Below are 14,442 nucleotides of genomic sequence, written 5' to 3'. Positions count from 1 at the left end.
TGGCTTAGCTTCCTGGCCTTGAGGCTTTTAAAGGTCTAATAATCTAAGATTCCTTATTAAAAAGTTCCAACAAAACTAATCTAAAAAGAGCCTATATGGCCAATCGCTATTCTTACTACACTTTATACAAATAAGCAGGCCAAGTATAGTAAGACTTAAACTTATTTTACAAATAAATTGATCCTGTATGATTTATCTTTGGTAAAAATGGGAGACTAGAGAAAAAAATATGTTTCAAATAAAACTATAGCACACCTGTTTAAATTAGATTCTAGCCTCATTCACTGTTGTTTTTATTACTTCTCTAATATTTAGACTAAAACCTAAATTCTTTCCTGGATACAGGTTTCCAAACTAACATTTTCAAATTTTTCTTCCATTTTTGACTTTAAGTCACTGCAAGTTAAAACTGTGCTTTTCTTAAAGCCCTATAAACTGAAACTAGACAACTTAAACTTCAGGAAAAATCACAAGTTACACACAAACAGCCTTCATGCCTACTGATATATACACTACTCAGAAAGTTCACTATTTCAATAGTGATTTGAACTATAATCCAGTAAAGTCTGTCAGATTGCCACTGCAATCTGAAGATACTTCAAGGACTCTACAAAACTCTATATACTACTCCAGACATTAACCTTGGTTTTTTTCTTCTGTTTCCATAAAAACACCTCCTATTAAAGATCTGTTTGCCTTCATCATACATAGAGGCCTAGTGTATCTACAATGCCACCTCCTAAAATGGGACACAAATGTTTAAACTAATCCATTCTTAGGACTATGACCAAAAAAGATACGGGACAATGTATTTAAATTTACTCTTTTCTGCTTACCTAAATTTGTTTTCTCACTTCTTTGTCTATCTCAAATGACCTCTGGCCCAAATGGCTTTTAATATATAAAACTTTCGGAAGTTTTAAAGTGAGGACGGAAATTAAAATATTTTACCCCAAAATATACTTCTCTGACTTATTTCTCACAGGCCTCTAGATTAGGCCTATGAGACACAAAGTAAAATGACACAGTGAAAAAGGCCAAAAAGAAACTTCAAAATTATTTTTCTAATAAAATACCCTTTGAGAGAACCTTCAAAATTATGTCAGCCTCGAAGACAGGAGGTTGCCTTAGAAAGGATTTTCCTATTATTTGAAGGGAAAAAATAAAATTAAGTATCATGTAACAATAAACAAGGCTAGCAGACCAACTTAGGAAAGTGTATAATAGGACCTCATTTGAATACAGAGATCCAGGGATTAATTACGTAAGTTGACCAAGGAACTTCAGAAATGAAGGGGACAGAATCCAACCCATGCTGCTCGAAATCAGAAGTTGGAAAACCTGTAGGTATATATTAGGGTATCCTAAGCAAGGCTGGCTATCAAGAAAAGACACCAACGTCTTCAAAAAAGAAATTATCAGGAAGCACAGAAGAGTCACAATAGGTCAAAACTAAGACTGCAATTCTCAAACTTTAGTACACCTGACAACTGCCTGGTAACCTTGTTAAACATAAACATTTCTAAGCTTTACTCTAGAGATTCTGACTGAGTCTATCTGGGTAGGCCTTGGAATTTCTACTTTTAACGAGTTATCCTAAGTGATTTTCCCACCATCCTGAAGAGAAAAAGGAATGCTGACCTAAGGATTTGCAGGGGATTCTCAAGCACAGAAGGAAGCTTAAAGCCTCTTGTAGGAGGAATGGCTGAGCTAAATGGGTTACGACTGGGACGCTAATGACAGAAGCTCCACTGTGTCCTGTGAGACTTCGACCCTGCAAGGGTATCAGTGATTCCCATCTGTCCGCATGTGCAAGCCATCCTTCAACAGTGATACCCTGCACCAGTAGGAAGCAAGAGCAGTAGTAAACTAATCAGACAATTCAGTTTTTGCCTCCCTGTGGAGTTTGTAAGTAAAATTAAACACCTGGAATGAGTAAATCTATGGAGTTCTTGGACTACTGTGAGGAGAAACATGTATCAAAAGGAAAGTATAAACTTTATGTAAGCAAGAATGACTATTTGTATCCCATGTTGATAATGATAAAGTACACTAAGAAATTCCAGGCAAATAGGTTTACTTATTAAAATTAAACATAGACTTTCCTGCATCATACCTCTCCTTAGCTAAAAACATGGCCTATTTCTCACATTCTCACTGCTCTTATACTGAAGAGGCAAGCGATCCACTTTGCCTTTGAAGCATTCACTTTACAAAACCAAAACACAGCCAGAGCTAGTTTGGGGGAGGGGCCTAAAGCTGTCTCAGTCAGCCTGGCATATGAAATGTCTCTAGCTTTCGAAACGAATTCACACTGTTGACCTGTTATAGCTTAATTTGGAATTCTATTCACAACAAACAGTCCAATTTCATGATTTGAAACCACAGACTTTCTGGAGTTTTAACCCAATCTAGTTTCTAAAATGAGATCAGATGGGCACCACTCTATTGAGATTACAAAGATAAACAGCAGAGCAGTAAAAACTTGACCTCTGAAACCCTTTCCCTCACTACTGAGTACTGAGGCATCAGAAAGGAAGGCACAAGGGTAATGGCCCTCTTTTCCCCAAACATTAAGGATCTACATCTCTTGGTCTTGCCTTTTTAAGGAAGCAGGCCCACTTGGCTAATTCATTTGAAATTCAGACAAGCTGCGGCCTCCTGAATCATAAAGCACTGGAATCACAGAGTCAGATGGAAGAGGCCTCAGGCTTCAAGCCACCAACTTTAGCTCAATATTCGAGTCAACTTGGCTCTCCTGGCTGAAGACAAATTAGTCTCCCTCAAATAAAATGGATCAGGAGGAAATGAGATCATTGGAAATGTCAGACGCAGCTTTCAAAAGTGAGCCATTTAAGGTTTGGCTCAGGCATAGGAAAACTCCCCCGATTAGTTTCTGGCCAGCATCCTTTCCCTACAAAACAGCCAGATCTCAGTGAGGCAGAGAACACAGTAGTTCTCACTGGGGGTTAAACGGACAGGTTTATCATTACCAAGCTATTAACCTGCCCTGTCAGAAACAGACCTAATTCTATTCCTTCCTCTATTCAGATAGTACATTTTCCTTTTCCCATGCTCTTCGGAGCTAAGCTGCCTCTAAGTAGAGACTATGCCCTCCCTGCATTCTTAAAGACTGTTTCAGAAACTATCACCACAATTTGTCAAACTAAGACAGTTAGGTGAGGAAATAACGATTTGGGTCTTAAGGCCATCGCCAGACTCTTATCTTAAAGGAACAATTTTCAAATAACGCAGGTACCAAAAAGATAACAGTAGTTTTTCTACTTACCTTAATACAGCCAACTATTGTAGTTGTAAGAGCAGAATTATACTGCGTGCAGAGTACTGTGGCGTACATTAAGATAAACCTAGAATGAAGGAAGAGGTACAAAATCCAGTTTCTTACTTTATAGTAATCTCTAGCTAAGATAAACAATCAGTGTTGGCCAGGCCAGCACATTCTAGTCACTGACCAGCTATGAATTTTCCCCACCTCACTGCTTGTTATACTGCAGCTTCAGAATTTTTAAAATTTCACTAAAGAGAAACACATTCATCTCCTTACCAAGTATTTTTCCTTGCTGCCCTCATCAAAACCCTGAACCATCTCTTATAATCATGACTTTTTATAGATCCAGCTTCCTACTAATACGCCTAAGCCAGACAGAAAGCTCAGAGCTCAGAGACCCTAAAACGCAGTTGTGCACCTTCCATAAGGACAACATGTCCTCTGGGCCAGATGGAGGCAAGAGAGATCCTTAAATATTGAAGAAAACCAAATTAAAACTACTTTAAGAGGAGATACAAAGCCTCTGATTTACACTGAGGCTTCTGAGCCTGACAGTACCAAGGCATCAGGTCAACTTTATTTTGAAGCACCTGCTCACTGTGTGCCAAATCCAGTCACAAACAGCAACTAAACTGACTAGTTGAGAAAAAAAAAAACACATTAGAGAAACATGGAGGTGAGGAGAAGAGGCATGTTTGCAGGTATCCTCTCATCCTCTACGTATTCTCTTCTATGAAGAAGAAAACATAGTAAAGAGGGGTCAAACTGCCCCAAATTCAAATGCTGCCACTGCCACCTACAAACTGTTCAAATTTAGACAATTTACTAAAGTTCTATCTGTCAAATGGTCAGTATAGAGATAAAACTATATAATGCATGTTGAAATATGATGGTGCTTACTAAACAGCAGGTTATCAGGTAAACTGTTTCTTTTCTTCATCCTTCTAAGGTATCAATTCAGTAGCCCTAAGAGCACACTCCCAAGGGCTATGAAACCACCTGAATCTGGAGGCTTAATTATCCTAGGCTGACACACGCAGGAGACCTAAAAAGATACTGAGAAATGAGGCACGCAAATTTCTCTAACCTATTTCTTTAGGACAACTATCTGCTAACAAGGTAGCAAAGGCTTACCCCATCACACAGGAGAGGGTGAACTGCAGAAGAAAGAGGGTGTCGGCCCAGCCTTCAAACTCCACAGCCTGCAACACACAAGAAAGCATTAAATTTTAGACCAGGCCTTCAAAAACAGCTATCCCATTTTAATGTAAATCCTTCTATGAGTCTGCCTCCAACACAGACACAGACACACACACACACACACACACACAGATATACATTTCCCTGAATTACTCCAAGGATAGAGAGTGATATTCAAAGATTTCATGTATACAGAGTTGAAATAGTAAGTCGTTTCATAAGATTTTCTCTCATCCAAAATGTAACGTGGGGATTTTACACTTCTCACTATTGGTGCAAAGAAACTGACATTTCCTTGAAGGCACAAGCCATATCTGGCTAATCTCAGTTCTTTCAGGTGGCTATTAATGTGCTAGTACTAAAGGCTTTCTCAAACATCAAAACACGTTTCCTTTCTGTAACAGGTGAAAGCTTAAATACGGCCTTACTTATACAAATTCAGCTGAGGTCTATTCAAGGAGAATTAAAGTTTTAAAACTGTTAATTCTAAAAACAAGGTATTTTGTGGTGGTGGTGGTGGTGTTGTCTGTGTTAAGCCAAAAGGAAAGGAATAAACAGAAATGAAAGGGCACACTGATAATCTCATCTCTTGTCCAAGAGGAATGGATTCTCAAGTACCTAGTTGTTTTTGCAATAGGAGTTTGATAAGCAAATGTGAGAAACATTCCACCTTTTATCTCTGCCAACCTGTCCAGCTTCAACGTTTGCTACTTCCACATAAACCTCATGATACCAGGGCTCCAACAATACCAGGCTCCCTGTGGCTTATAAAACATAACATACAGTTTCCTACTTGCATGCCTTTGCCTAGAATGTCCTTCCCCTCAACATTCGTCTGACTCCTGTTCAGCCATCAAATTAAAACTCAAGGCTCCCTTGTGGGGCCTTCCCTGATCAAATACTCCTTCCTTTGTGCCTCAGCACTCCTCCCTAGAGTTCTTGTCCCCTGAACTGTAAATCTTTCCATACCATGTCCACAGACTGAGCTCCCTGGAGGACCCACATCACATTTATCTAATCACACTCCTAACAGGGCTTGACAGACATAGACAGTTTGTTTATAGTTCTTTGTTGAGGTAGAATATATGAAAAATAAACTAATTTTAAGTGTTCAATTCAATGAGTAATCACAAATGTATAATCATGTAACCACCATTACAACCATGATAAAGAAATCAACTCCTTCCAAAGTTCCCTCCTCCCCATTGACAGTCAATCTCCCCTCCATTTCAAGCCCCTGGCAACCTCTGATCTACTTTCTGTTACTATAACTTCACTGTTCAACAATTTCCTACAAGTGGAATTGTATACCATGTACTCTTGTGTCTTCCTTCTCTTTCACTTGGCATTATGCTCCTGGGACTCATTCATCCTATGTATGTATCAGTAATTCATTCACTTTTATTGCCAATTAGTATTCTATATTCTATCTTGTGGGTATACCACAATTTGTTTATCCAAACACCAGGTAATGGACATTTATTTGGGTTATTTCCACAAGTTATTATGAACCTTTGAACCTTCGGTTACAAGTCTCCCAATTGACATGTTTTTCTTTATCTTGGGTAAATAGCTAGAAAATGGGATTGCTGGTTCATTTGGTTAGGTATATCTTTAACTTCGTAAAAAATTGTCAAACTGTTTTCCAAAGTAGCTACACAACTTTGTATTCTCACTAGCACTATAAGAGAGTTCCCACTGCTCTATATTCTCACCAACACTTGGAACTGTTAGAGGCCATTCTTACAAGTGGGTAAATGGTATTTTGTAATTTTAATTTGCATTTCCCTAAAGACTATCAAGTTGAGTATCTTTTAATGTGGTTCTTTGACATCAGCATTTCTTCTTCGGTGAAGTGTCTAAACCTTTTGCCAACTTTTTTTTTTGAGACAGAGTCTCGCCCTGTCTCCCAGGCTGGAGTACGGTGGTGCGATCTCAGTTCACTGCAACCTCTGCCTCCCAGATTCAAGCGATTCTCCTGCCTCCGCCTCTCAAGGAGCTGGGATCACAGGCACGTGCCACCACACCCAGCTAATTTTTGTATTTTTAGTAGAGACAGGCTTTCACTATGTTGGCCAGGCTGGTCATGAACTCCTGACTTCAAGTGATCCCCCTGCCCTAGCCTCGCAAAGTGCAGGGATTACAGAGGTGAGCCACCACCCTGGCCTCTTTTGCCAAATTTTTATTCACATTATTTGTCTTCTTATGATTGAGTTGTACAAGTTTTGAAAAATATATTCTGGATAAAAGTCCTTAATCATATATATGTTATGCTACACATACACACATACATCAAATACAAATATTTTTTTCCCAGTCTGTGACTTACCTTCCATTTTCTTTATTTCTTTAAGACAGAGTCTCACTATGTCACCCAGGCTGGAGTGCAATGGCACGATCTCGGGTCACTGCAACCTCCGCCTCCTGGTTCAAGTGATTCTCCTGCCTCAACCTTCCCAGTAGCTGGGATTAAGGTGCATGCCACCATACCCAGCTAATTTTTGTATTTTTTAGTAGAGATGGGGTTTTGCCATGTTGGCTAGGCTAGTCCTGAACTCCTGACCTCAAGTGATCTGCCCACCTCAGCCTCCCAAAGTGCTAGGATTACAGGCATGAGCCACTGCGCCTGGCCTCACCTTGCATTTTCTTAATAGTGTCTTTTGAAGAGCAAAAAATGTTAATGTTGATGTAGTCTTAAGATCAATATTATCTTTTATAATTCTTGCTTATAACTTTTTAATGAGACGTGGGTGTAACCAAAAATCAAAGATTGTCTCCTATCTTTTATTCTAGTTTTATGGTTTAAGCTTTTACGGTTAGGTCTATGATCCTTTTAATATTAGTTTGCCACAGCTGCCATAATAAAGCACCACAAAACTGAGTAGCTTAAATGGCAGAAATTTGTTGTCTCACAGTTCTGCAGGCTAGAAGTCCAAGATCGAAGTGTCTACAGGGTTGGCTCCTTCTAAGAACTGAGAGAGAGAATCTTTTTCTTGCCTCTCCCCTAGCTTCTAGTGGTTTGTTGGCAATCTTTGGTATTTTTTAGCTTGTAGAGGTGTCACCCTGATGTCTAACTTCATGTTCACATGCTGTTCTCCCTGTGTGCATACCTGTGTCTTAATTTCCCAACCCCCCCTCCCCCCCCCCCCCCCGCCACTGGCCCTTTTTTTTAGGCAAGGTCTTGCTTTCTGAACCAGTCTAGAGGATAGTGGCATGATCGTGGCTCACAGCATCCTTCAACTCCGGGACTCAAATAATCCTTCCACCTCAGCCACCTGAATAGCTAGGACTACAGGGGTACACCACTGTACTTGGCTACTATTTTTTAAATTCTTTTGTAGAGATAGGGTCTTGCTTTGTTGACCAGGTTGGTCTCAAACTTCTGGCCTCAAGTGATCCTTCCACCGTGGCCTCTCAAAGCACTAGAATTATAGGTGTGAGCCACCCTGCTGGCCCTTGATTTCTCTTTTTAGTAAGGACACCTGTCATATTGAATTAGAGACCCACCCCACTCCAGTATTACCTGATCCTAACTAATTACACTTCAATCATCCCATTTCAAAATAAGATTATATTGTGAGGTACTAAGGGTTAGGGGTTAGAATCTGGAAGGGGAGGGACACAATTTAATATAACACTTTTCCTGATAAATGTTTGTATATTCCACAAGGTCATAGTCAAGGTTCACTATTTTGCATACAGACATCAAATTGTTCTACCAACATTTGTTAAAGACATTATCTTTTCCTCATTGATTTATTTTCACACCTTTGACAAAAATGATTGCCCACATGGTATATTTCTATTTCTAGATTCTCTGTTCTATTTCACCGGTCTGTCTACTCTTAATCCAATATCACAGTGTCTTGATTACTGAAGCTTTATAAGAAGTGTTGAAATCAAGTAGGATAAATCCTCTAAAACTGTTATTTTTGAAAACTGATTTGACTATACTAAGAAGTCCTTTGCCATTCCACATAAATTTTAAAATCTGCTTGTCAATTTCTACAAAAATCTTCCAACAGAGTTGGGGTGGTGTTGAATCTATAGATGAATTTGGTAAAAACTGACAAATTAATATCAAACCACCTAATTAATAAACATAAAAATCACTTATTTAGGTCTTTTAAAATTTATCTCACTAGTGTTTTGTAGTTTTCAGCATACAGGAAACATACTGTACTAAATTAATCCCCAACTACTTTATAATCTGAAGGTATTACAAATGGTATTTTTTACTTAGCTTCCAAGTGTTCACTGCTATTGTGTGGAGCTACAGTTGATTTTTGCATATTGATCTTGCACTGTGCAAACTTGGTAATTAGTTTCAATCACTTTTTTCTAGATTCTTTTAGATTTTCTACATGTATCATGTTTTTAATATACACAGTTTTGGTTCTTCCTTTCAAAACTATATTATACAGATGAAGTTCTACAACATAACACTGAATAGAACACTATATGAGCGCAGACATCCTCGCCTTGTTCTCAAATCTTAGTGAAAAGTATTCAGTCTTTCTTTCACCATTAAATATGTTAGCAATAGATTCTTTGGTAGATGTCCTTTATTACGCTGAGAAAGTTCCCTTCTATTCCTAGTTCATTGAGAATTTTATACTCACGAGTGGATGTCACATTTTGTCAAACAGGTTTTCTGAATCTATTATAGTTCTACTATATTCTTGTTAATATGGTAAGCTGCACTGACTGATTTTCAAATGTTAAACTAACCTTAATTCCTGAGATAAACACAATATGGTCATGATATACTGCCCTTTTAATATATTGCTGGATTTTTTTGTACTATACTTTCTCCCCCCTTGTAATGTTTTTGTCAGATTTTGGCAGAAGGTAATCCTAGCCATATAAAATCAACAAGGAAGTGTTCTATCTTCTGTTTTCTGGAAGAATTTATGTAGAATTATTATTATTTCTTCCTTTTTTTGTCAAATTCTCCAGTGAAGCAATCAGGGCCTGAAATTTTATGTAGAGGAAAGTTTTTAACTACAAATTCAATTTCTTTAACATAAGTAGAGCTATAATAGCCCTATTATTAATTAAAACTTATGACTAATTTCAATTAAACAGAACTATTTAATGACCGTATTAGTCTCTTCTCATGCTGCTATAAAGGAATACCTGAGACCGGGTAATTTGTAAAGGAAAGAGGTTTAACTGACTCACAGCTCCGCATGGCTGGGGAGGCCTCTGGAAACTTACAATCATGGTGGAAGGCACCTCTTCACAGGGTGGCAAGAATGAGTGCCCAGCAAACGGGGAAGATCCTCATAAAATCATCAGATCTTGTAAGAGCTAACCCACTATCTTGAGAACAGGATGGGGGAAACTGCCCCCCCATGATTCAATTATCTCCACCTGGTCCCTCCCATGACACATGGGGATTATGGAAACTACAATTCAAAATGAGATTTGGGTGGGAACACAACCAAACCGTATCAATTACTTACTAGAGTAGAGCTATTCATACGCTACCTATTTCTTCTTGAGTGAGCTTTAGGTACATAGTTTGTCTTTTCCAAGCATCTATTTTATCTCAGTTGTCAAGTTTATTGGCATAATATTGTTCAAAATATTCCCTTACTACTCTTCTAAAATATACCTGCTCTGTAATGAGGTCCTTCTTTCATTTCTGATATTGATAATTTATGTAAACTCACTTTTTGGCCTGATCAATTGGCTATGAATTAGCAATTTTATTAATCTTTTATTAAAAAAAAATCCCAGCTTTTAGTTTCATTGGTTTTCATTGCATGATTTCTATTCTTATCTTACAATCTTACATTTCTTATGTTTATTTTGGGTTTAATTTTCTAGTTTCCTTTTTTCCGCCCCCCCCCCCCCCCCCTTTAAAAGACAGATCTCACTATATTGCCCAAGCTGCCTGTGAACTCCTGACCTCAAGTAATCTCCCTACCTCAGGCTCCCAAAGCACTGGAATTACAGGCATGAGCCACCTCGCCCCAGCTACTTTCTTAAGACAGAGGCTTAGATCACTCATTTTAGATCTTTCTTCTTTTCTAAAATAAGCATTTAGGGATTTAATTCATAGAATTAATTTTACGGATTTCCCTCTATATACTGCTTTGGCTGCATTCCAGAAATTTTCCTATGTTGTAGTTTTTTTTTGTTTTTTGAGACAGGCACAAAAACAGCCAGGGTCTGTTGCCCAGGCTGGAGTGCAGTGGTGCTATCTTGGCTCACTGCAACTTCTGCCTCCTGGATTCAAGTGATTCTATTGCTTCCCAAGTAGCTAGGATTACAGGTGTGTGCCACCACACTTGGCTAATTTTTGTATTTTTAGTAGACACAAGGTTTTGCCATGTTGACCTGGCTGGTCTCAAACTCCTGACATCAAGTGATCCACCTGCCTCAGTCTCTCAAAGTGCTGCGATTACAGGAGTGAGCCACCACGCCCAGCCACCATGTTGTGCTTTGATTTTCGTTCAGTTCAAAATATTTTCTAATTTTCTTTGTGATTTCTCTTCATCTATGAATTATTTAGAGGTGTGCTAATTTGCAAATATTTGGGGGTTTTCCAAATATCTTTATGCCATTAATTTCTACCTTAATATTGTTCTGGTCAGGGAATATGCTTTGTATGGTTTCAATTCTTTTAAACTATTAAGACTGCTTTTATGGCCTAGAATACAGTTTACCTTGGTATATACCAAATGTGCACTTGAAAAGAATGTATACTCTGCTGTTGTTGAATGGAATGTTCTTTAATGTCAAGTAGATTAAGCTTGCTGACAGTATTACCCAAGTCTTCCATACTTTACTTTCAGTTTCACTGTTTTATCAATTACTGAGTTAAAAATATTAAGATCCCAATTGTAATTGTGGGTTGGTCTATTTCTCCTTTCTGTTCTATCAGTTTTCATTTCACATATTGTGGAGCTCTCTCATTAAGAATATACACACTTAGGGCCATTATGTCCTTTTGAAGAGTTAACCCATTTTATCATTAAGAAATGTTCCTCTTTATTGTACAGTTTCCTTTACATTCTATGTTTATTGAGCTCCTTGTATGTGTGCCCTTAAAGTTTTCATTAAATTTTGGGGAAAAAAAATTTCTGCCCCCACCCTTCATAGACTTTTTGATATTGCCCCACAGGTCACTAATACTGTGTTCATTTGCTTTACCATCTTTTTTCCTCTATACACTTCATTTGGACAGTTTCTATTACTTCTTTAATGCACTGATCTTTTCTCCTGATCTGTTAATTCCTTCCACTTTATTTTTCAATTCAGATATTTTTCATCCCTAAAAGTTCCAACTGAGTCTTTTTTATAGCTTTCTTTTCTCTTCTCATCCTTTCTTAACAATCCTTTACAGCCTGTCATCCAAAGACTGAAAAATGTTGTTTGATAAATGTTTGATTTTCTAGTACCTTAATGCAGGAAGGTAAACCCTGTCCGTGTTATTCCATCATGGCTAGGAAATGAAAGACCACATTCAGTTCCTGATTTGAATTATAACCCTGTACCAAATGATGCTTCTACTAAGAAGCTTTAGCCAAAAACCTAAGTTGCACATTAGCATCTTTCCTGCCAAACTCAACAGAAGACTAAATGCTACTTTTATCAGGTTCCTTACTAAGTATGTGTACATATATGGACATCTTTATGTACATGACTCTCTCTCCAGACAGACACTGCAAATACCTTGATGATTTATCTCTGTATCATTGGTATTTAACAAAGTGATCAGAAAATAGTAGGTGTTTAATAACTGTTTGCTGGATGAATGGAAGATATGAGAACTCATGCATACAATCTCATGCTATGCTCTTTCATACCTGTAAACACAACCTCCTCGCTGATGAAAAATCAGTAAAGCACAATAAACTCGCCTAGGATTCAGGAGACCAGCTTCTGCTAGCAAGACTATTTCCTTGGGAGCAGGAAATGTGTCGTATGTCATTTCTGCAGAGTTCCATGCACTTAGAAGCGCTAAGCACAAATACTAGCGGTAGTTGATTAAACATCCATGATCTGTGGCCCAGCATCATTTTCTACATACAGATGAGGTGAACTTTGCTTTTTTTGTTTTCAAATATCTGACCCTTCTGAACTTTGCTTTTTAATCCACACACACACACCTGCTTGTACATGCTACTAACTGTATTTAAGTTGAATGTTAAATCTACACAATGTGTTTTTAAAAAAAACAATTTTATTTCACATTTATCTGAAACTGGACCAGAATCTCAAGTATGTTTACATTTTAATTGTTCACATTTTAACTGTTTCTTACACTATCAGTTTGCCCTGTTTCCTGCCCCCACCCCCACCCCAGCTTTATTAAGGTATAGTTAACAAAACATGTAATTTTAACTTTTCTTCTAATAATTAAAGGTCATTTGAACTGCATATAACTCATTAGCTTTCCACTAAGTTTGTTTTGTTTGTTTTTGTTTTTTCTTTGAACAGAGAAGGCATAACCCAGTAAACCAACAATTAGGCAATGGAAAGGTTATGTATACCCTGCAGGAAAAGCCACTGTACCTAGAAAGGTAGGTGGACCAGGATTCAGAAGCCTGGTGTCTTTTACCACGTCACCACTGCTTCATTATGCTAGACTGAGCTTCTGTAAGGGAGAACTGCACAGGTATTAAGGCTTCTTCCAGTTGTGACAAGAGTATTAGATCAGCTTGAAAAGCAGAGACTTTATTTTACCCAACCTAAAACACATAAAAGAAATCTCAGCCCTAAAACCTTTCCTCCAACTCTAAGTTATCTTCCTTTCCTGGCTAAGCTATTCTTTTACCCCGAAGTCATTAAGAATAGAGAATAAGTTGTTGTAAGGGACAAAGATAATTCTCTGAACCTTAGTTTCTACATATGTAAAAAGATGAATAATAAGGCCTCACCTACAGAGTGATCAGAATTACAAAAAAATATGGATACAATTGCTGACATGGAGGGAATCTGGCTCAATAAATGATGTCAGCTACTATATATAATCATTACTTTTAATTTTTTTATCAGTGACTTAATCAGTGGTCAGTAATCAGAATTATTTGGCAAAGACTTCAAATAAACCTCTCATAAACCTAAGTTTCTTCTCTCCTTTAGCTCTAAATATCTCCTCCGCTTTCGGTGTATGATTCTGATATCTATTAAGTCCCGTGTGCCAGGCCCCAGGCAGGTTTTGGGGCACTATGCTAAAGAAGGTTTAATCAGGCTTCCTGATAAGGAGCAAATGATAAAATAAAAAAATTAAAACCAAAAAAGTGCTGCCATACATTTTTGGAGTGCTTTATGGTTTACCAAGTGCTTCTGCATATATCATGTCATTTGATTGCCATGACAATCCTGTGGGAGAGAAAGGCCAGATCTTATTATACCCAGAAGACGGGTGACTTACTTTAGGTCCCACAGGTTATATACGGTAAACATGAGTCTACATATGCTAAGCCCTAAGGCTCTCTACACTGAATGTTACATTTGATTCAGAAAAATGCCCCAAATATATACTGCACAGTCTCCTTTGGGGACATAATAATGACATCTTCAGGATATTAAAATAAATCTCATGGATATGATTCCATTCAGACAAAATTCAAAAATAATTCTCATGGGATTTTTTTTTTTAATTTCTCTAAGTATTTGGCCTGTCTCTGGAGAAAGTCAGCCTATGGCACAAGCACACTGTTGCATTCCTCTGCTTTGCCACAGGAATAGATCTTTGGCTGCAACGAAAGCAGCAGCAGCCAGTTGAAAGTACAGCTGTAGGAAAAACAGAACGCTGGCAGTCCCTACAGTGCAAAGGAGCCCATTCTCCCTGCCATGAAGATAGCATTAAAAATAAAAAATAAAAACTACTGCTTATTAAGTGCCTATTATGTACCAGGCTCAGAAACATTCAGTAACATATCCAAAATATCTAGCTAGTAAGTACCTGTTCAGCTCCATAGCCTATAGTCTTT

General features: G+C 37.9%; 1 protein-coding gene across 2 annotated transcripts in view; it reads right to left on the bottom strand.

Annotated features, from left to right (window-relative positions):
- SLC35D1 (solute carrier family 35 member D1) overlaps positions 1 to 14,442 on the bottom strand; it is a 58,044-nt gene that overhangs the window by 20,052 nt on the left and 23,550 nt on the right. For both annotated transcript variants that reach the window (XM_038001385.2, XM_007978374.3), the window contains exons 9-10: positions 4,424 to 4,491; positions 3,290 to 3,368 (exon numbers count right to left, since the gene is read on the bottom strand). In XM_038001385.2, coding sequence (XP_037857313.2) covers positions 3,290 to 3,368; positions 4,424 to 4,491 — 147 coding nt within the window. The remainder of the gene's footprint in view (positions 1 to 3,289; positions 3,369 to 4,423; positions 4,492 to 14,442) is intronic.

The sequence above is a fragment of the Chlorocebus sabaeus genome, chromosome 20 (assembly GCF_047675955.1).
Source record: "Chlorocebus sabaeus isolate Y175 chromosome 20, mChlSab1.0.hap1, whole genome shotgun sequence".
In the NCBI taxonomy this organism is placed as follows: domain Eukaryota; kingdom Metazoa; phylum Chordata; class Mammalia; order Primates; family Cercopithecidae; genus Chlorocebus; species Chlorocebus sabaeus.
This window is presented reverse-complemented; position numbering and strand designations above follow the sequence as displayed.